The sequence below is a fragment of the Phalangium opilio genome, unplaced genomic scaffold, assembly GCF_054372755.1.
Source record: "Phalangium opilio isolate 3A_F unplaced genomic scaffold, DU_Popi_V2 ptg000017l_1, whole genome shotgun sequence".
Classification (NCBI taxonomy): Eukaryota; Metazoa; Arthropoda; class Arachnida; order Opiliones; family Phalangiidae; genus Phalangium; species Phalangium opilio.
In genome coordinates this window covers 6,466,922-6,489,836 of record NW_028324151.1, presented here as the reverse complement: position 1 = coordinate 6,489,836, position 22,915 = coordinate 6,466,922, and the positions used below count along the sequence as shown (strand labels likewise).

At 38.0% G+C, this 22,915-nt stretch overlaps 4 protein-coding genes across 7 annotated transcripts; 1 reads left to right on the top strand and 3 right to left on the bottom strand.

Annotated features, from left to right (window-relative positions):
* Positions 1–475: 475 nt before the first annotated feature.
* LOC149702770 (uncharacterized) lies at positions 476–5,513 on the bottom strand. Its single transcript, XM_089866682.1, has 7 exons — positions 5,169–5,513; positions 4,922–5,082; positions 4,674–4,840; positions 4,231–4,601; positions 2,091–4,130; positions 693–801; positions 476–611 (listed from the first exon to the last, which is right to left on the bottom strand). The coding sequence occupies exons 1-7, from the start codon at positions 5,284–5,286 to the stop codon at positions 593–595; spliced, it is 2,985 nt and encodes a 994-aa protein (XP_089722808.1). The 5' UTR covers positions 5,287–5,513; the 3' UTR covers positions 476–592.
* Positions 5,514–5,758: 245 nt separating this feature from the next.
* LOC149702769 (uncharacterized) lies at positions 5,759–7,246 on the bottom strand. The gene is made up of 3 exons (XM_089866677.1): positions 6,998–7,246; positions 6,543–6,739; positions 5,759–6,205 (listed from the first exon to the last, which is right to left on the bottom strand). Exons 2-3 carry the CDS (start codon positions 6,720–6,722, stop codon positions 5,960–5,962), a joined length of 426 nt encoding a protein of 141 aa, XP_089722803.1. The 5' UTR covers positions 6,723–6,739; positions 6,998–7,246; the 3' UTR covers positions 5,759–5,959.
* On the top strand, positions 7,143–10,732 carry LOC149702768 (uncharacterized). 4 transcript variants are annotated; one of them, XM_089866681.1, is made up of 3 exons: positions 7,143–7,159; positions 8,809–8,948; positions 9,020–10,732. In XM_089866681.1, exon 3 carries the CDS (start codon positions 9,025–9,027, stop codon positions 9,403–9,405), a length of 381 nt encoding a protein of 126 aa, XP_089722807.1. In that variant the 5' UTR covers positions 7,143–7,159; positions 8,809–8,948; positions 9,020–9,024; the 3' UTR covers positions 9,406–10,732. The 4 variants fall into 4 exon arrangements, with proteins under 4 accessions (XP_089722807.1, XP_089722806.1, XP_089722805.1 ...); XM_089866680.1 differs by lacking the exon at positions 7,143–7,159 and adding an exon at positions 8,257–8,668; XM_089866679.1 differs by lacking the exon at positions 7,143–7,159 and adding an exon at positions 8,257–8,729.
* LOC149702767 (uncharacterized) lies at positions 10,161–17,038 on the bottom strand. The gene is made up of 2 exons (XM_089866676.1): positions 14,257–17,038; positions 10,161–11,462 (listed from the first exon to the last, which is right to left on the bottom strand). The coding sequence occupies exon 1, from the start codon at positions 15,849–15,851 to the stop codon at positions 15,339–15,341; it is 513 nt and encodes a 170-aa protein (XP_089722802.1). The 5' UTR covers positions 15,852–17,038; the 3' UTR covers positions 10,161–11,462; positions 14,257–15,338.
* Positions 17,039–22,915: the final 5,877 nt, after the last annotated feature.

Here is a 22,915-nt window from a genome sequence, read left to right as displayed (position 1 = left end):
CATCATTTTCAATTACTGTGTTGCCTCATAACATTTATAACTACTTACCAAATCTCCCCTCTTGACTAAATATCAAACAACAAACAATTCGTTTAACTGGTTCTTATCCTGAAATTTATGTCAGTTTAATTCAATCATCAGTAAATACTAATGAGAACTTAATGTGTAATGTTTTTGCTATTGCTTATGTACAGCCCTAAGCCAAAGCAACAGTCTTGGAAATAAGGATTTTCTTCGGACTAGAGACCGATATTGTCTTGAATAATTAAACTAATCCCAAGGAACAGTGCCCCTTACTTATTTCAATTAGAAATATTAAATTAGTCCTTGGGACCAGAGGCTCGGGATTTGAATTAAAAAAGTGGTCTAAGGAAAAATAATAAAAAAGTTTTTGACTTGCAGACTAGTCTTATTTCCAGCCCAGTGAACCCACATGTAAAATAACCCGCGAAATTTCAAAATCAAAACATTTCCATGAATACTAAAATCAATTGATTGAATTTTATTTTGCTTAAACATAAAAAAGTATAATACAATGACTGTTAAAATTTTTAAAAATGAATCAATTAAAATTTCTGTATGCATCTCCCATCTACTCCCGACGTAATTTTCTATAAATAATAATAATAAATAGATTAATTGGTTAACCTAATTAAATCAAGATGGATTAAATTAATATTAATTATACTTACTTATTGAGTTTTGGTTCTTTATAGTCTTTAATTTGGCCCCTTCTTGACCTACCAGTACTTAGGGCAGTATTTAATTGCTGGGCTGCTTCTTCCAACTTATCATTAGTACCTTAAATTAATTAAAACAAATTAGCAAATGCTGATTATCGAGTTATTATTGAGGCGAGTACTCGGTTGAATACTCAGAGTACAGTATCGAGTCGAGTACTCGGTTCGATACTCAGAGTACAGTATCGAATCGAGTACTCGGTTCGATACTCAGAGTACAGTATCGAGTCGAGTACTCGGTTCGATACTCAGAGTAGAGTATCGAGTCGAGTACTCGGTTCGATACTCAGAGTAGAGTATCGAGTCGAGTACTCGGTTCGATACTCAGAGTAGAGTATCGAGTCGAATACTCGGTTCGATACTCAGAGCAGAGTATCGAGTCGAATACTCGGTTGGATACTCAGAGCAGAGTATCGAGTCGAATACTCGGTTGGATACTCAAACAGAGCAGAGTATCGAGTCGAGTACTCGGTTCGATACTCAAACAGAGCAGAGTATCGAGTCGAGTACTCGGTTCGATACTCAAACAGAGCAGAGTATCGAGTCGAGTACTCGGTTCGATACTCAAACAGAGCAGAGTATCGAGTCGAGTACTCGGTTCGATACTCAAACAGAGCAGAGTATCGAGTCGAGTACTCGGTTCGATACTCAAACAGAGCAGAGTATCGAGTCGAGTACTCGGTTCGATACTCAAACAGAGCAGAGTATCGAGTCGAGTACTCGGTTCGATACTCAAACAGAGCAGAGTATCGAGTCGAGTACTCGGTTCGATACTCAAACAGAGCAGAGTATCGAGTCGAGTACTCGGTTCGATACTCAAACAGAGCAGAGTATCGAGTCGAGTACTCGGTTCGATACTCAAACAGAGCAGAGTATCGAGTCGAGTACTCGGTTCGATACTCAAACAGAGCAGAGTATCGAGTCGAGTACTCGGTTCGATACTCAAACAGAGCAGAGTATCGAGTCGAGTACTCGGTTCGAGACTCAAACAGAGCAGAGTATCGAGTCGAGTACTCGGTTCGATACTCAAACAGAGCAGAGTATCGAGTCGAGTACTCGGTTCGATACTCAAACAGAGCAGAGTATCGAGTCGAGTACTCGGTTCGATACTCAAACAGAGCAGAGTATCGAGTCGAGTACTCGGTTCGATACTCAAACAGAGTAGAGTATCGAGTCGAGTACCCGGTTCGATACTCAAACAGAGTACAGTATCGAGTCGAATACTCGACTCGATACTCAAACAGAGTAGACTATTGAGTCGAGTACTCGGCTCGATACTCAAACAGAGCAGAGTATTGAGTCGAGTACTCACACCACTGTTGCAATTCCTCTAAAAGTTTCAATACTTACTAGGTGACAATGGTTTTTCAAAGGGAATACTCTCTCTTGGATTATTATCCACATCAGGAGTTTCAATCTCAAGTCCCGCGTCAAGTTTTTTAGGCGGGACTGTAACATCCGTCAATCTCAGTTTCCGTTTAATTCCTTTAATATTATTATCGTTGTTTGTAAGTGGCGTCGTCTTACTTCCACTTATAGAGTTCTTTTTTCGTCCAGAAGTTGTGTCGGACGCAGTTGGTACTTCACTTTGCATATTTTCTTTTCCTTGATCTTTTGGCTTGGGTTTTGTTCGGACTCCGATATTTTTCGCTGGTACTTTAAAATTATCGCTCTCTCGAACGACGACATTTCCATCAATCGCAGTTGAAGTTGAAGCTTGAGGTTCCTCACATTTTTTAACTTCTTTGGGTTTTCTCCCAACAGCGGTAGTTTTCGTGGATGTTGTACGTGGTGGTAGAGGTTTGTCGGCCATTGACTCTTTACGACGCTTTACAGCAGATTTTCCACTACCAGCAGTTACAGTACGGGGTCTTGACCTCATTTGTACCACCGTATTTGGTTCGGAAACCATATCGTCTTCCTGAGAGTCAGTATCAGTTTCGATCGCGGCGGCGGCGCAGGCACTTTTCTTCTTTAGCTTTTTAACCGTAGTGGTCTTCTTTCTTTCAGATCCGGGTGTCAAAGTCTTATCATTGTCAGTACTGTCACTACTCGAAGTGTCGAAAATCATCTTTGTCTTTGAAATAGTTCCACTTTTACGAGGTCTTGGAGAAAAAGGTTTAATAAAGGATGACTTGTTGACGGAATTTGAAAGATCAAATTCATCCAGGCTTCGGTTAGCATCTTTTTGCGCGGTGGTGGTTTGAAGCTGTTTTTTAGTATTCTTCTTCGCCGCCGCTGCCCCTTTCGTAGACGAAGAAGCTTTGAGGGTTTTACTTTTTGGCGCCGTTTTGACATTTTTCGAAACGAAATATTCGAATGCCTTAACTTTAGTCGTTCGAGTGGTCTTTGGGTTACGTTTAGCAGCGGCTTTCGGTGGTTCGTATACAGATTCATCTTCAGTGTCCGATAATAACTCGTCCAATTCATCCATTGCTTTTAAGGTGGATTTTCGTTTTGGTCTCTCCTCCGAACCACTATCATCGTTTTCCAAAAATGGAGCCTCCGTTAACGGTTCATTATTTTCCTTGGACTTGGATACTGATTTTTCTGGAGGGGATTTTCTCGGTTGTTTCTTTCGGACAAGCTTTTTTGTTGTCAACGGGGTATTAGTCTTGGGGAGTGGTTCTTTACTAAGCTCTGGCATGGGTTCTTTCGTTGTCAACGGCGGATTAGTCTTCGGGATTGGTTCTTTACTAAGCCCTGGCATGGGTTCTTTCGTTGCCAATGGCGGATTAGTCTTTGGGATTGGTTCTTTTCTAAGCTCTGGCATGGGTTCTTTCGTTGTCAACGGCGGATTAGTCTTTGGGAGTGGTTCTTTACTAAGCTCTGGCATAAGTTCTTTTGTCGTCACGAGTGATTCCTGTGGAATCGATTTTTCTGTTGACAACTGAGTAGAAGTAATTTTATCTTTAGGACTAATTTTTCCGACATCATTGCCTGACAAAGCTTGCTTCTTATTCTTATCCGATTCGACAATAGTTTTTTCAAGTGTCGATGTTAGCTCCATGTCCCAAGCTTCGTGATTAGTCGTCTCAGTGGGTGTAGCTTTAAAAACAGTAGAGTTCTCCGCGAGAGCCGTAGTAGTGCTTGATAAGTGTTGCTGAAGTGCATTTGGAGTTTGATTCTGTAGTGCATCTTTGAAGGGAGGCGCAAGAGATGTTTGTCCCTCTCTAGGAACGTTCGGAACAGTTTTTCCAATTTTCTTCTTTTCAACAATCGGAATTGTGGTGGTGGCTTTAAAAAGTGAAACATCGTAAATTTCAGTCATATCTTCATCAATAGGGGCACTGTTCTTGGTTGAGAAGAAATCAGCGTTGGACGAAAGTGCAGCCGCAGCTTGCGATACTGTTTTTTTTAAAGCCATCAAGTCTTTTTCGTGGCTTTCATCTTGAAAAGTAAAAATAATAAAATAAAATAAAATAAAATACAATGTAACTTTAATTGTCAGTTGTCTTCTACAAATTTAATTAATTAATAGAAAGATTACCGGAAAATCTTAAGGGTGGTAAATCGATTCTGTCAGTTATATCACCCTCTTCTTGGATTAGAGCGAGAGTATTATCACTGGGGGAATTGCAAATGTTTGGTGGTTCCGGAATAGCCAACATATCTGGAACGCAAACGGATTGTACCGTAGTTTCCTGACCGTTTTGAACTTCAGAAACCCCAAAATCCAGGTGGCATTGTGGTACGAATTCATTCCCTGGCTGCATTCCATCATTATTACTAGGTTCTTTAGCGATATTTGAAACTCCAGCGCTAGTTTCTTCGATTGTATAAAGTTTTTGAAAATATGACTTCCTCTTAGGTTGGCCATTAAACAGTTTGGGTTTAGGATCGTTTACCTCTACTTCCAATCTAAGTCGTTATTTAAAACGGGGTTATATAATATAAGATATTAAACAATTAAGGCTTTCAAAATTTAATTACTGTGGATTTTGATGGGTTTCTTTAAGTAATTGGGGTTCGATCATGTTTGGTTCAAGTATTACTGGCTGGTTATTCTCAATTTTTGCAAGTATGCTCATGGCATTACAATGTTCACGAACGGACAATAAGAGTGATTGGCTAACCGTGTTCATAAGTGGTTTTATTACCTAATGTTAATCAATAATAATAATTAATTAATTTAATAAGACCCCGTAAAAATTTATTAAAGTTTAATCATAAGAGCGTACTAATAGTTGCCGTTGCAGCTGCGCATATTTAAGTTCTGTGGCATATAAAGTAGCCAGTTGAGATTTGAGGTTTTGGATTTCTAATTTTAATAAGGAGTTCGATTTTGCCATATCTTTGTTAAGAGCCAACGCATTCTTCAGTTTGGTTCGAGTTTTAGCGGCTAAATCAGTTGCACATTGAAAGGATTTAATTTTAAATTAACACTAGGAATTCGCGATTGCGGGCCTTGGTTATTAGGATACATACCTATTTGGCTTAAATTTTGACTTATATGGCCATTCCTTTTAAATGAAGTACTTCGATTGACGACCACTCCGAATTTCGATTTCGACTTCTCTTTAGAATATATTGAACGTCCATCCATGATGATACAAGGTTGAAAACTTTCCCTAAGTTTTAAATTAACTCCGGTGTTCTCTTGGGTTAAATCGTTTTACGCATAACAAAAGCCAACTTTAAATTAAATAATTAACTTCAGAACTTTTGAAGAAAGAAATCACTAAGAAACTGCCGTAATTATGATTACGGTGGCACTACGACGCCACGAGCACGATACCGCCAACCGACGAAAAACAAAATTTAAAAACCCTTACTTAACGCTGATTGGTGCATTTGACGAAGGACTTTGGCACCATCTATTGCTCTGGAGCATAGCCCCCTGGATCACGCGATTCGCGGACGCAGGCTGCACGTGCTATAGCTATTAGCTATAGCGCGAGCAGCCTGCTTCCGCGAGTTGCGTGATCCAGGGGGCTATGTCTGGAGCGAGAAAACATTTTTCATATTCTTTCCCGCGTTTTTTAAACTTCCCTCGAAGGCTCGAATTCAATCAGTCATGACATTAAAAATACATTTATTTCTTTTAAATGTAATTATTCCAATGTATGATAAAAACTTACAAGAAAACTAATAAAGATTCAAATTATTTTCGATAACTTAGCCATCATAATGAATTTTTTATACACAATTTATTTCGAATCAAACTAAGCCTAATCGCGTGTTTGATAGGAAATTAAAAGTAATTGATAGGAAATCTTTTATATTTTTGATCGTTCCCCCGAAGTTGGTTCATTTTCCAGAGCATGGTAATTGGGTTGAGCCATAGGGACTGGGGTAGTCGATGATTGTTTCTCGTGTACCACTTGGTACAGGGTGTTTTCCTGACCATCCACCAACAAAATATGGGCTAATTCCTTCATTTTCTTAATTCTTTGATATTGTAGCAAGGACAGCGCGCTGAAGAGGAAAGATACCGCCATGGAAAGAGCTCCTCCGACCCAGGCCTACATTGTACCCTCAATGTTGGTTAAACACTTAATTGCAAAATAATAATCGAAAATATAAAGCCAATCTTTCTTGAAGAGGGTTCTAGTTAATGAATAGAGTGCCATAGACTCCCAATTACGATGGGCTGTTGTATATTATAAGATTTGTGACTCCTCCGCGGATGTTTTGGGACCAAATCTTCATACCAGAACACTTTTCCAGAAATACATTACCATAAACCTTAGGGTGTTGAGTTTTACCAAAAGTACATTTATACACTTTTGGTTTTACCTAAACAATTCTTCCTCCAAAACGTCAACAAAACCATTTTCAGAACAAGAAAACCCCACTCACCACTGTCGCTTCAACGTTTCTCGCTTCCAAGGTTTCATGGTAAGGTTCGAAGACCAAGTATCCCAAAGTAAACAGGAGTATCGCCGCAACGGCGAACCCAATGGAGGAACCAAGAAGGAATCTCAAATAAGACGAACCACTCCTCATACGCAGAGCATTGAATTTGCTATAAAAAGCCATTTTGGTTTTCTATGTCTCTGTAATCGGAAATAACGTAGGGGAATACGTGTTTTTCATTATCTGCTACGATAGGCAAACTCATGGACAATACGATGATTTTGAACTTTTAACAAACAACTACGGAAAAATTTGTCGAATTCGCCCTTTAAGAGATTGTGCGGGAAAAATGAAGACTCATCGTCATGACGCCAAACAGACAAAGCGGAATAGGTTTTCAAAAAACTTAAAAGAAATCAACAAACACGGTTCCAAATTGATAACTTATTGTTACTTACCAAATTTTATCCAGAAAAATGGACTAATTGAAACTTAGAAGATTTATTACGGGACAACACCTAGATATTTTCGAAAAATTCGTTGTTGAGGTAGTCACCTTATTGCAACAAAAATCGCGAGGTTTAGGAAACCTTATCTGCTATAAAATTCTTTAATCTATGGTAAGATAAGACAAAATTCGCCGATACAGGATTGGCTCTCGTATAAACAGCAAACGCCAAAGAATAATTATGATATATAGACGGAAATACATTTAGTTAACCTATTGCTATAACGTTAGTTTCAGAGATGGTAGTTTGGTAGTACACGATGTTTCGGGGGTAGATTAGTTGAACTAGTCTTATTACCAAGAACCCAAACAAGACCCGAGAACGTACAAAGATAAAATTGGGCTCTAGTGTCGTCATCTCAGGCTTTTTCGCCTTTATTCCCAGTTCTATCATACATTGCCGCCATATTGGGTTTGGGAAGCATATTATGACGCAGTTTGACTCCATCATACATTGATAGCTAGGTTTAATTAACAAAAAGAGAATCAACTCATGCACAACTAAAATAGCTATTCAAACGTTCTCGAATGCGAAATAAATTATTGTAAAAGATATAAGGCGGAAACCGATCTGGAAACCAAGTGTCCAACCCCTCGAAGGAAGGGAATATTATTTCTGTTGTTACTCGGAACTCACGATGAAACAAACAAAACTTGAGCACCAACTCTTTCAGAACAATTTATAATAGGAAATATAAGATTAATATTATATTATAGTATTTTATAGAACCAGCTTTGTCAAATTATAGGATCTTATAGAACCACCTTTTTTAAGTTATAGGATTTTATTGGACCGGCTTTGTCAAATTATAGTATTTTATAGGACCAGCTTTGTCAAATTGTGAGATTTTATAGGACCAGCTTTGTCAAATCGTAGGATTTTACAGGATCTGCTGTGTCAAATTATAGGATTATATAGGACAGCTCTGTCAAATTATAGGACTCATAAATGAATATATGACTAATTTTAAACTAGAATCAACCAGAAGACCAAAACAAGCACTTAAAACTTTGGAATTGATAATTGAAACGATAATAAAATAATGATTTTGTAAAGTTATTATTGATTTATTTCGATAATCCAAAAATATGGGACTTCATAGGGAGATTGGTAAAATGATAGGATTACATAGTACAATTCAAAAACCTATAGTATTTTATAAGAACTACAGAATCTCGAGGGAGACTCTGCGCATGTCCCATATTTTCTCTTCCTTAAATTTAAAAGGTTATTTTTAATATAGAAAAATTAGAACAAAGTGTAAATGTCTCTCAACTAATTAAAACTCATAACAACAAGGCACTAAAACTACTTCAACTCTTCCGATTATCAAATTCCGCAAGAAAGGATGTGAGGGAGGGTTGTTAAAGTTACGCAAGGGGTGGCAGAAATTTAATATTTAGACGGCCTCTAAGTTTATATGTATGTACAGCTTGAAAGTCTCCAAGACGTCATACTAATAAAAGGCAGAGAGTGATGTTTAAGGCTCGGTATTAAGATTAGTGTAGAAGTAAACTAGTAACAACTAAACTGCCTAAACTATCTCTTGGATGGTATCGCTTGAGTGGGGACGAATAGACAGACCATTCTAAGCGAAGGTTCGGTTGAGCTTTGAATAAGGTTAGCATTTTAATAAAAGGGAAAGCTACTTAAAACTAAGCGTCGTTGTTATATCGCAAAGGTCTATATTTAAAAGAGAAATAGTAGTTGTCCTTCCTCGGTTTAATAACTATACTTGCTCTTAAATTTCCTGTATCAAGGTTATTTCGTTGTATGCCGAGAGAAATAGTAATAATCAAGATTCAAAGTTCCAGCAGCCTGCGGAGAGGCGTTTAATATTATATCCTGCAGCTAAATTGTGTACTTTTTTAACGTTTTTGGGTCTACACTACGACAGAAGGTAAGTTATCGGTAACATATCCAAAACATTGATAAGGAATATTGTAACAAAATACGTCCAAACGACAACAGGAAACATGAAAGCCGACTTCGTACGATCCTACAAGAGTCCCGTTACCGAATTTGACAGAGAAACCTATGACGTTACGACTGCCAAAGGACGAAAGTTGAGGAAAGTGGAGATATACTTCGCCTGTCTCTTCATCTTCGTGGGAGTCCTTCATTACTTGCTGTTTTTGCCGTTTAGCGATAGCGGACCTCAGACGCAAGTCTTGTTGTTCTACACATTTCTCGGCATTGTCATGATCACATTGCGTTGTACAAAGTTATGGAGGATCCAACGTATCACGGACCCCAATTTGAATGTAACCAAAGAAAAGACACCGCGTTATACTTACGCGTACTTCGCCAACCGGAAGCCACCACCGAGACCAACATCCGCCGTTCCTCTAGATTAATTGCTTACATTTTGTCAAGGTTGCGTTAATTGAAAGGTATAAGCGTACATAATAATTAATACTCTAGCTTTAACACAATATTGAGGGGACTGGCAGTATCGAACAGAAGTGCTTTGAGCTTGTGCTGCTAGTCCCTTTAATTTTGAATTGAATAATGTAACATTTAAAATAAATATCAACAACCAGTCATAGATTTAATTTTAGAAGTAGGAATGGAGAACGGTTAGTATTTACTTCAGTCCGACTCATAGACCACCCAGTATAGAGCCCCTCCCTCCAACACGTAACGAAAAGTTTAAATTATCTTATTGGCTGACTTAAACTACGTATTGATGACGTTTGCTGACGGAGACGGCGAAAAATACGTCATTCCTTTTTACCTCTGTCGCTATAATCCGCCTCTTCTTTCATAAAATCGGTCCCGTGGAAGGGGGTCCGGGACTTTCACGCGCGCCCACATTACTCTGTTCTCTATTCCTACTTCTAAAATTAAATCTATCCCTGCAACAACCTTATAATACATAGTTTTCAGACTATGAGGATTGATACAATTTACACCGGGAGTCCAGGCTACTTGGAATACAAAGTGCATTACAAAGAAGCCCGGTCTCCTGATGTAAATGTTTTTGAATCCTCCTAGTCTGAAAACGATGTATTGACTTTTGGCCGATATTAATATTAGCTTATCGGCTTTTGATTTTATGTTTGTTATTATTATCCAAATGTTTACGTGTTAACATTGAGGGGGCAAAATCTTAAAAAAATATAGTTGTAATTAAATGTACTGATAATACCAAAGATCAACGATTCTAAAAGAGTTCCAAAGTCTTCCCCAGTTAAAGCAATATGTAACCCAATTCACAGTACAAACAACTCCAGATTTTCTTGCATGTGATTTTTTGAGGGTCTATACAGTTCTACAGTTCTACATTCCGATGAATGTGCCCCTTGAGGCTTGAGACAACAACTATCAATGAGTGTGGAGAATTTTTTTATCATACACTACTACTCTACAGCGGGATATATTTTGTGTACACTTAAAGAAATGTTTTACAATATCTGTTTACTCGTGCGCGAACGCGATAGCATTTATCATAATACTAAGCCTTTAACGTACTTGACAAAAAAAACTATAAACACTTATTTTTCAAATAACGAAGAATGTTTCTTTAATTCGAAAAGAAAACCCACCAAAACCCAAAAAACGAACAAATACAGTACTCTGTAATCTGTACAATAACCATGAATCTCAAATGCACTTTTTACAACAAAGAAAAAATAAGCATTATTTTTGAATCATAAAAATAAAGTTTTAAGCTGTCCTAAATCTTTATCAAAGTTATTATGTTGGGGGTCCGACATTTACAAGAAATCCCGTACGTTTCAAGCGAAACCTTTCATACAAAATCTTTGGCAAATCGTGAAATTAAGACATCACAAAATCTTTGTCGAAAATCACTAAATCTTTGGCGAAATCACTTCAATCTTTGGCGAAATCACGTAGGCTTTTTTTGGGAATGTCGGACCCCCCGAATTACGTTCTTTTGGTCACTAACTAGTCTATTGTATTTCAAACTCCCAACTAAATAATTTAAGTTTCCGCAGCCTCCACGTCATCACCAGGAACCCTCTCATAATCTGACCGTTTCTTTGCCATGACCCTTTTCAAGGTAGCACTGGACCCTGGTCTAGAAAACCAAATCATGAAGCCACCCAACACAGCGAAAAACAACCCCGAACTCAAAATCCATTTCATGTGTCCCAAATGTAACCATCGATTCAAAAACTTCAAATGGAATATGTTGAGTCCCAAAACGCTGGAAGACAGTCCTAAAACCAGCAGTACACTACCTCCTATTAAAAGTTTTTTCCTCCATTTTCTTTGCGTTGTTTCGTCTGCACCACCGCGAACTACGCTTGTCACTTCACTTAGTTCTCTGGTAATGCCTTCCGGTAAGGCTTCCGGTATGTTGTTGATGATACTCATGGCGATGTTCCTCTAGCACATGAAGGTAGGTACGTTTAAGCTTCAAGAACTTGGATGTATCTTGTTAATCCTATGGTAAAAACGATTCCAAGCTTCAGATCTTCAGTTTGTTTTACACACAACTTCAATTGTTATAACTGTTAATTCATGGCGAGGAAGCGGAAGGAGGGTCATGACGCGGACGTTGGGGAATGGTTGTCAATTCTAGTTAGTGCCAAAAATCTAGGATTTATTTCAACGGGGCAGAGTTGCGCATATGTCTTTGATAAAGAGAGCTTTCAGTAGGAGGAGAAACTAAAATTCGTGACGTAATAGAAAGGGGGTAGACAAACCGCAGAATTGGGACATACAAGGGGGTTGGTACATTGCCATCCGTCTCTGCGCATTCTCATAATACAAAATAACTCCAGCGCAGGCGCCAAAAAGAGAAATGGAAGGCAAAGTTTTACCCCCGTGTCTTTCCCTCTCAGTTACATCGAAATGGTTTATTTACACGGCCATACTGGTTTGTATGCACTCATAGACAATAAAGAGAACGATCGGAAGGTAGGCCTTCCGTAGAGTGCATCTCTCTTCACCAGTTCACCGCGCTTTTGGGGTGGGCGCACGCTAAAGTTCTGCAGTTGACTTGCGCTTATGCGCAGGACGATGTAAGCAGGCTTCCGGAAGTAGAACCTACCCTGATTTTACCAAAGCGCGGCGAGCTCACCCCGGCCTGGTCTTTATTATCTATGATGGACTCTGGTATGCAAGGGGAACGCTGAAATACACCAATATGGCTGCAAGAATCGTGATAAAACCAGGGAGCACACTTAGGGGGCGTGACGTACTACTCACCCAACTGAAAGCTCTGTAATATTCAGTCAAAGGAGTTATATTTCATAATACAATATTACAAATTTAACAAATGAAAAACGAAACAGGTTCACTATAGCTTGGCTATAAGCCCATAAAAATGGTCTCCCACTTGACCTATGGGTGGAAAGTAGCTAGTTGGGCATTGTCTTTTTTCTTTCAAACACTTTTGTTTAACAACTTTCCATAATATCAAAAGTACTATAATAAACGTCCCGAAGGCAGGTTTATCTTTATCATAGTACTTTTGATAATATGTTCAAAGATCTTTTGGTTTCCTATTACTGAATCTGTACATTAATTATGTATTACAAAATAATTTATCAGTATGGAACATGAGAAGCCATAGTGAGAGCGTTCTCTCGTTTTTTAAGTTAGTGTCATCTAAACCAGAAATAACAAATAATCAAATTCAAACAATCAATAAGATGAGCTTTAAAAACGGAAACAGGAATTATTTTTTTATATCCCCCCCCCCGTTTCCGCCCTTAAATATTCAACCAAGAAGTGATATTTAGTTTATTAGGGAGACGGTATAAGATGCCTAAGTATTCGCGCGAGCCATAGTCCTAGTCCCCCTTTCAAAATACAAGGGGGGACGTAAAAGGAGGCCGGGCTATTTCGCAGCCTCTCCTCAGTCGGAGAATATGTAATTTTCGTCATTCGCCTCGCGCTGACGTGCGTTTTCAAGAACCAATGAGATGCTGGTTGTAATTTAGAGGCGGGGATTAACTCCGGACTTACGTTAGGACTGGAGATAAAGCTGGAAATGTGGCGAATTTATACCTTCTCCCTAATAAACTAGATATCACTTCTTGATTCAACTGAATAAAGTATTTTCGTTAGCCTAAAGAGGAAACAGTGTTGAATAACAAGCTTTCCACTCCTTCCCCTTGTTATAATTTGAAAAACGATAAGCAAAAATGCTAAACAATTCAATAGCTATCACTAGAGTATCAAATTTCAATAGGTTTATATTAATTTATGCATCTTAAATACTTTGTTAACCATTGTTCAATTAATCAATTTCTTCTCTACATTTCTAAGAAATAAGATGTCAATGTAAGGGTGGAAAATGACAGCTGCTATTTCATAGTCATAAAAAGCTCACCTCTTACCTGAAGTCTCCATACTAAGATAAGCCTCAATTCAGTTTAATCTTTGTTTTTTATCATTCTAAAACTTAGTTTTCTGAAGTGCCAAATAGGATGAGAGTATAGTACACTTAAAATTACCAATAACAACTAATGTGCCCAAAAAAAAACATCTTTATTGTAAAATAATCCAAAAAGAATATCTTATGTTCCTTTAAGAGTTTCGCTCTTTTACTAAAACTTTCTACATGAAATGCATTTGATTTTAAATACAAATCTTTTTATGTCTTTTGCGTGATAGCACTTCTGTGGTATCAAAATAATCCAATAACAGTATCACCAATAATATTATTATTAACGTTCGTAATTATTTCACTCATTCAGGACTAGTAACGCTGCAATCATACATGTACATTTTTTGAAGGGTTCCTTAAATGCGCTAAGTAGCGACTTCTCCAGCTTCTGTAGCTTCAACTAATCTATCATATTGTTTTTTCCGTTTCATACATTTTCCGCAGCAAGCTTTTTTAATATGGGCCCTAGCACCTGGGAACGAACACCATATGAACGCCAAACCGATTAATCCGACAAACAGTAAACCACAATTTAAAATCCATTTAAATTTCCCTAAATGCAACCAACGGTTTAAAAATGACAAACTGAATAAGTTGCCCCCAAAAATTGAACCACCAAACCCGAGCAATGACATAAATATTCCAGGATAACGTAAAAGTTTGTGCACTAAGCAGCCTCCGACTTCGGAAGCTACCATAGTTTGGGCATCAGTTGCATGATCATTAAGTTCCCGATCACCACTAGCACTGTCACGACGTGGCATTTTTTATTTATTTTATTGTCTTGATTGCGTAATAACACTTTGTAACAAAGAATTAACGAGAAAAACAACAAACGTACGTGTACTGGACGGTCCTATTCAAGGTGAAGGGTGAGGTTTATCAATTATAACACCAGTCACTTCATTCACTTGGCACTATTGGCAGTTACTCCTGTAGGTTCTTTACTTATGCTTTCACAAAGATAATTTCAGTTATTCTCCGTACAAACAGCTAAAAACCTTTTCCTGTGCTAAATTCAGGCTAACACTAATAAATCAAAAAAAGTCCGAATGGTAAATGCGATAACGAAACTTTAAGAAAGATAAACACAAGTATCTACGCATGGCTTCCCATTTTTTCCATCCTTGATCGTGTCGTCTGCTAAAAGCCGCCAACGCGCCACGCGGGAAGTAAGAACTAAGAGCTGAAAAACAGGGACTGGAGTAGAAAGTCCGGTTTATGTACGAGAAGTTGTGCTTTGCACGGATGTTAGAGGCACTTTGCTTTTTTTTTTCTTTCCGGCTATCTCTGCTTGGTTGATAATCTTTAGCATTGGTTCATTCATAACCGGAAATGTAGGGAGGAAGCAGCCTTTAGGTCGTAAACACTACTCCGTTACTAGGCATACTTCTCCGGTTGCTGAGGTTACTACAGGGTGGAAAGAGGCGACACGGAGTCGAAGCACTGTAAAGACTTTGTCGCTCTAACTATAAACTGCTTTCTATTGGCAGTTAGATAAAATAATTTTGGGGGAAAATCTCTAAAGTATTTGCAAAATTTCTGCAATAACTGTGTTTGCTATTTAAACAGAGTATATAAAGTTTGGCTTGAAGTTGGATAGGTCACTTTATTATTCTCTCATAATGTTTAACAGATTCATGGCGACGTGACGCTAGTTACGTTATCAAACAAGGGATTATGGCATCACGTGCTTTTTTACCACCAAAATTTGAAATTCCCTCCCAAAGTAAATCGTTGGTATTTTGACCGGGGCTAAGCTAATTAAGTTCTTTTGAGGCCCCTGCACATAATACGTCCTCCAGGTCCGAGGCCCTAAGCTAAAGGTTAGCTTGTTGACTTGGACATTATTTTCAGGGTTAAATACGTACATTTTGGTACGGCCTTTGGTCCAAGACTTAGCTGAAACTCGTCCGTAAAGATTTACGGGTTTACATTAATAATTAAACCAGGATAAGGTGGTGGAGGCTCCTCATTAATTGCCGTAGAAGATAAAGTTTGCGAAGACAATCCTGGATAAGGTGGAGGCATGTCGTTCACGGTTTCAATCACAAAAATAGATTCTGCCACCCTTTGCGCGTCCAACGGGTCCACATTTCCTCTGGACCCTCTCTGGTCGGTGATCACGGCCGTGGAAGTATAAGTCTTAGGTCGGGAGATGCAAGTTTTGCAGGAGACGACAAGTAAAATAATGGCCTGCAGTAACGTCACCGCACCGACAGCTAGGAATATGATACCGGCTGTCGTCAAAGGATCTTGAATTTCGTCCCCGTCGGACTCGTCAATTTCTTGTCCACGTTTGAAACATACTGAACCAATAACTAGACTTAACATTCCGCAAGAGATTAAGCATGCTATGCAACGCGCCGTGTTTACAACTTGACCAAACTTGACAAAAGGGTTTTGTCTTCGCACTCTCCGACTGTTGTTTGTCATTTTAATAAAATTGCACGAAGAATATATTTAGGAGTTTAAAATTTCCCTACAACCTGTCTTCTCTAAAATTATTTACAAGGTTTTCTATAAATTCTCATTGGAAACGTTGGACTTATTCAAGCGTAACACGACGGAAGATTTAGTATAAACGTTTTAACATTGGATGGTAGATTAAAAAATGTTTTATCTCGTGAATCCCCGTGACAAGGCTAACCAAAGTTATTTTCCAATTTGAGACTGTACTTAACTGAAAGCCAATTTACAGCTTAGAACGTTTTGACTGCAGCTGCTTTGACTTTAGAATATATTTATCGTGAAAAACGTCTACTCTTTTTACAGCGTGTTTACACCCACTAAACCTTATCAACTTAGACCGAATGACGACCAAAATCGCCGCAATCGCGCTAATTATCGCTCTGCTAGGATAGTGATAAGCCAAAATGCCATGTAATAACTCTTGAATTTTTAAAATATCACACTTTCGACTTTTTTACGCTTTGTTATTCAGTAAATATCATAAATATTTATAAATAATAGAATACGGTAATACAATAAATGTTTTCAACGTAAACTATGGCCATTTCAGAATTATATTAAGATGTTTCTACAATAGTTTAAGTACTAAAATAATAGAATTTCGTTTATAGCGGCTAACGTAATATATCATAATCACCCTCTTAAGACATAATAAAGCTATAAACTTGGGAAATATTACGTATATACTGTTGTGAAATAATACAGGGGTAATTTACCTTCAAATTTCAGATGAAGTGTACTAATTACTCTTTTTCATAATCTACTAGCACAGAGGTCGTAAATTCATATCGTGGGAACTTTGATTTGGTGTTCTCCATTCTTTTAAATACCATTCTTGACCATCATGCACCCAAATACCATTCTTGACCATGATTCATTCAAATACGTCCATCCTTGACCATCATTGGTTTATCCCTTAACCATATCTTTCTATCACAATGATCACTTAACCATAAATTTCTAATATCATGATATCTTAACCATAAATTTCTAATATCATGATATCTTAACCATAAATTTCTAATATCATGATATCTTAACTATAAATTTCTAATATTATGATCTCTTAACCATAAATTTCTAATATCATTATCTCTTAACCATATCTTTCTAATAGCCTTGATCTCTTAACCATATCTTTCTAATAGCCATGATCTCTTAGCTTATATCCCATTGGATAGAATCCGTTGGGCAGAATTTCATTCGACAGAAATCCCATTCGGCCGAAAATCCCATTCGACAGAAATCCCATTCGGCCGAAAATCCCATTCGACAGAAATCCCATTCGACAGAAATCCCATTCGACAGAAATCCCATTCGACAGAAATCCCATGCGACAGAAATCCCATTCGGTCGGAAATCCCATTCGACAGAAATCCCATTCGACAGAAATCCCATTCGGCCGTAAGTCCCATTCGACAGATTGGTCATGTGAATGAAATCATTAAGTACAAAAAGAGAATCCAACCGTACATGGGGCAAGCAGCCCTTCTCGTTCTGCCAAGAGCCAACGCTAGAGGTAGTGAACGATGACTGGCGTCGCTTTTTGGCCCAAGCTTGAAGCTGCTGTTAACGACGATTCCGGCTTATTTATGGAATAAATGAATTCGTCTATATCCGATTCCACACACCGAACCTAACCAAACCTAACCTAACCTAACCTAACCTAACCAAACCTAACCAAACCTAACCAAACCTAACCTAACCAAACCAAACCTAACCTAACCTAACCAAACCTAACCAAACCAAACCTAACCTAACCAAACCTAACCTAACCAAACCTAACCTAACCTAACCTAACCAAACCTAACCAAACCTAACCTAACCAAACCTAACCAAACCTAACCTAACCTAACCAAACCTAACCAAACCTAACCAAATCTAACCAAACCTAACCAAACCTAACCAAACCTAACCAAATCTAACCAAACCTAACCAAACCAAACCTAACCAAACCTAACCAAACCAAACCTAACCAAACCTAACCAAACCTAACCAAACCTAACCTAACCTAACCAAACCTAACCAAACCTAACCAAACCTAACCAAACCTAACCAAACCTAACCAAACCTAACCAAACCTAACCAAACCTAACCAAACCTAACCTAACCTAACCAAACCAAACCAAACCAAACCTAACCTAACCTAACCTAACCTAACCAAAGCTAACCTAAGCTAACCTAAGCTAACCCTAGGCCAACCTAGAAAATAAGAATATTTTGGAAAAGGCCCATGTTTATTTTTCAACGACCTTAATTAATATAGCATTATAAAATGCGAAATCGCACCAATGGGAAATTCGCTCCAACGAGACTTCTCTCCAACAGGAATGGGAAGTCTGCTCAATGGGAATAGGATAAAATGCGAAATCGCGCCAATGGGAAATTCGCTCCAACGAGACTTCTGTCCAACAGGAATGGCAAGTCTGCTCAATGGGAATTAGGTCCATTGGGAACAGCCGGCTAGCTTCGGTCAATTAGAACAACTTATTTTTTATTTCGGTCCAATGGAATTTCGTTCCAATGGAATTCTGTTCAATGGTTATATACCGATCTCTTAACCATATCTTTCTAATAGCCATGATCTCTTAACCATATCTTTCTAATAGCCATGATCTCTTAACCATATCTTTCTAATAGCCATGATCTCTTAACCATATCTTTCTAATAGCCATGATCTCTTAACCATATCTTTATAATACCATGAACTCTTAACCATATATTTCTAATACCATACTTTTAAGCTACATCTCTAGACCATAGTTCTTAAACTATGTCTCTTGATACAATAAACACATTTTAAAGACGTAGGCCTATGTTAGAATTTTCCTTAGCTTAACCGCTCAAATGTTGTCGCTTACCTTCTATTTTGATTCAATTTCGAAGAGGCTCAAACAATTTTTACACAAACATATTTTAAATAGTTATTTGCTAAATTTGATAGATTGTTACAAAAAAACTAATTTAAAAGCGAATAAAATAGATACAGTAAGAATAGCCTAATACGAATCCCCAGGTGCGTGACCCAAATGTGTCAAAGCGCGCTTTTTAATGCGGTTTCCTTTTCTGCAAAAAGAAAAAAAAATATGTTTTATAAATTGCGTTAGAATTTAGAAATCGAAAGTGTTTTTAATTTTTTCCTCCGAGAGCGTTCAAGATTGCAAAAAAAAAAAAAAAACACATACTGCTATAATCTTACGTATGTACTCTTTGGCTTTGTCATTTTGAACCCTTCACGTATTATGGGCGTTTTTCTATATTTTTGACCCGATAGGGAAAGGTCCGAATTAGTTAAATCCCCTTAGTTTGAAAACAAATTTGAAATCATTTTATCAAGTAGGTCATCAGACAGACAGACAAACATCTAGATTTTAGTTTAAACGAAGTTTCTGAAGAGGAAAGATGACATGGTGTAGTTTAAATACATTCTTTATCATTGCTTATTGTTTGTGATCAATGATATTAATCTATTATTGCAACGGAGCTGTAATTTGTTTTAAACTACCTACACTCTCATGCACTCTCATACAAGCACAAAAAATTTGAAGTACAAAATCATAACAATGTGTAAATCATTTTGACTTAATTTGTTAATTTATTATTTATTGGCGACAAGAAATGTAAACAACTTCCGTACATTTAAACCGATTTGACAACTTCAGTTTGAATCTACTGCCATCTTGGAAAATGGCGGAAAGAAGAACTTACCAAACCTTGAAGGAGAGAGGGGTGGAGTGGTAATCCCAATAAATATAACTTTACCTCTGTTCCCCCATCTACAGAAGGCACCGAAGTATTCCCAGCATCCTCAGAGTTTAGGTAGGGTCGTACAGTACGAAATCGTAAAGGATGCCCCCTCTGTCTTAAAAATAGAAGCTTGTTCTCATACAAATACAATGGCGCTACGCGGCAGCACTTAACAATCGTCTACCGAAGGGTAGGGTCGTGCGAAAGGTACACTGGGAGAGTTTCAGTGCCGCAGGTCGCCCATCATCATCATTACCACTCCAAAACATCTAGCGAGATCTGTCAAGTATGTCGCCTACCTTACCCACTACATTTTCCTTTAATGTACAGAAACATATTAAACAAGTTGGGAAAACCAAAATATTACCTCTCCGAGTCAAGAGAAGGACTACCTACAAACTTATTTACCCAGTTATGGAAATGTTTCTTTTTTTTATGAACAAATACTGAAGTTAAAATTTATGAAATATTAAAGCAGTATACAAAGCATAGCAAATATACTGTAAATCAGACGACATTTTACATCCAATAAGGATATACTTGTACACATTAAAATCATCCGATGGGGGAAAAACGGGAAATGAAGAGATAAAACTTTGGAGGGATATTACCTTTACGTATTTGTAAAGGCCCAATTTGCTACTCCTCAACTGTATACCCTCTATGTTCAAAGCCATATTCACAACAGGGTTGCCATGTAAACACTATCCTCTCCTTTCACCTCAACAATTTTCTTAGTTTGTCAACATGAAGATTAAAGTTACATAACACCAAAGCTAATTTGTGGCTACACACACTGAAGGTAAATGCGCACCATAAAAAGCATGAACACACGAAGCTATAATCCGATTACGATCAGACCTTTCACTGATCTGGGCTGCGTTCAGCAGAGCTCACCAAAAAAGACAGCGGATTTTGGAAAACGTTTTCTGGTGAGATCTGTCGTCATAGCTTTTCTCCGGTCATCGGTCTTTTAAAAATGAAGCTAGCGCAATAAAGCGTGCAAGGTACAAAGGCTTAACAAAAATTGTATGATAACATATTTATGGAGATAGATAAGAACAACTTTTATAATTAAACATAGAAACTAACATGTCTCTTAAACTTCTCGCCGCTCTCGCGTGATCAACTTGTTTCACGCCAATTAAATAGCTATAGTCCCATCAGAATCAGCAAGAGCTATTTGTATTAATTCCTCCATGCTTTTTCGCCAAGCTGAGAACTACGCGTTTTACGTCACGTTATCCAAAAACCCGACTATTTTCCTTGAAGACCGCGCTGGCTCACTGAGCACCGTGACGTCAAAATTCAATAACAAAATCCCGTTCTGGATGACACTGCTAACAGCGCCTGACAGCGCTGAGCTCTGCTGAACGCGGCCCAGATTTCCACCATGATTATAAAGTCTAAGCCTAATTATTTAAAAGTGTATTTAACTTTCGGCTCACTCTGAACCGTTAATGTCTCTGCATTACAGAAACGAAAACCAAACCCAAGCGTTTACTTTTTGGTTCACTAGGCCTAATGACAAATAAAAGTTCATTTGCCCAATATAGTTGCGTTCTTCTTGAAATCACTTTAGAAAGAATTATGCTATAAACAGATGTAGTATAGCTTAAGTAATATATAAACATCGATTTCAAATAATAATAATAAAAAATATTCTTGGGATATCAGAATGAAACAGAGCTTTATAGCTACAAAACCACTAAAGGCATCGAAATTACGAAAAATATTTCCATATATTAATAATATATTATGAGAAAACCAAATATTAAGGTTTTGTAGGATTTCTTTCCACAAAACAAAGCGAACTGCTAACGCGGTGCACTAACGGACGGACACACACAGACTAAAACATAGGCTGCTTTTTAACTCTTTCCGTTTTAATTTTGAGTTGAGAAACTAGATTATCTTAAATATTAAAATAAATATAATTAATATTAAATATTTTCTTCGTTAGTTGTTCGCCTTATAGAGCGTTACATCGCGTTGATAAAGAACAATTAGACATTCTTGAGAGACTTGACTAATTTTGGCGTTTGAAATGAAGCATACGCCGGTTGCATTACCTTACTCAAATAGGTAGTATATAAGGGTGTCGAACTACAGCTAAAAGCAAGAACAACCGCAATTGCGAAAACCTTTGGTGGACAACCCACCCTAGGGAGGCTAGACGTTTCTCGTAACCCTAGCTGATCGCCGCGAATGTCTTAAACCAAACGATGACTATGGAGTTAGAAGCCAATAAGACAGATTGGTGTCTATGTGGAATAGACGGAAGACCAGTAGATGGTGGTGTTTAGAAGCCAGTATGTACAGACTGGTGTCCAAGTGGGATGGACGAAGACCAGAAGATGGTGGTGATTAGAAGCCAGTATGTACAGACTGGTGTCCATGTGGGATGGACGAAGACCAAAAGATAGTGGAGATTAGAAGCCAGTATGTACAGACTGGTGTCCAAGTGGAATGGACGAAGACCCGAAGATGGTGGTGATTAGAAGCCAATGAATACAGACTGGTGTCCATGTGGGATGGACGAAGACCAAAAGATGGTGGTGATTAGAAGCCAGTAAGTACAGACTGGTGTCCGTGTGGGATGGACAAAGACGAGAAGATGGTGGTGTGAGAACTCAAGTAAAGGAGCCATTTCCGTGACTGTGAAAGCAGTTCGGAAATGGCGAACACGTTTGCTCCAATTTGGAAACTGCGAACGCGGTCACGTGGGTGTAACAACAGACAAACACACAGACAGACACACACACACGTCGAAATTAGAACCTCTCCGTGACATACGTCACTCGGAGAGGTAAAAACTAAACAAGATTCGCGACAAATCCGTAAAAAAAATCTCGGCCCCTCAAAAGACCCGACAAAATTCTTAATAACACCCCGACCGACCAAACACTCTATTATTCACGGATATTAACTTTTTAATGGATATTAACTATTCAATTGACAGCCTTGAAATAGATTCCGTCATTAAGCCCCCTAACTATTATTAGACTATCATGAGATTGAAACCAATACTTAATATTACGATCAAATCCAACACCGCTCGTAAAAAATTGGGGCATCAACGTTTTTCGACTGTGTCTCCTAAGCGTGGCCCCTGTTCCAATTTTCAAAGCATTTTACATTACCGGACAGATAATCGACCTTAAAATCTAAATGTATTCAAATCTTCTATGAATATCGAATAATTTATGGAAATTTGAGCTTATGACTACAATCAGAAGGGGATAATAGAAGAAGGATGACACTCTGTATCCTCTTAATAC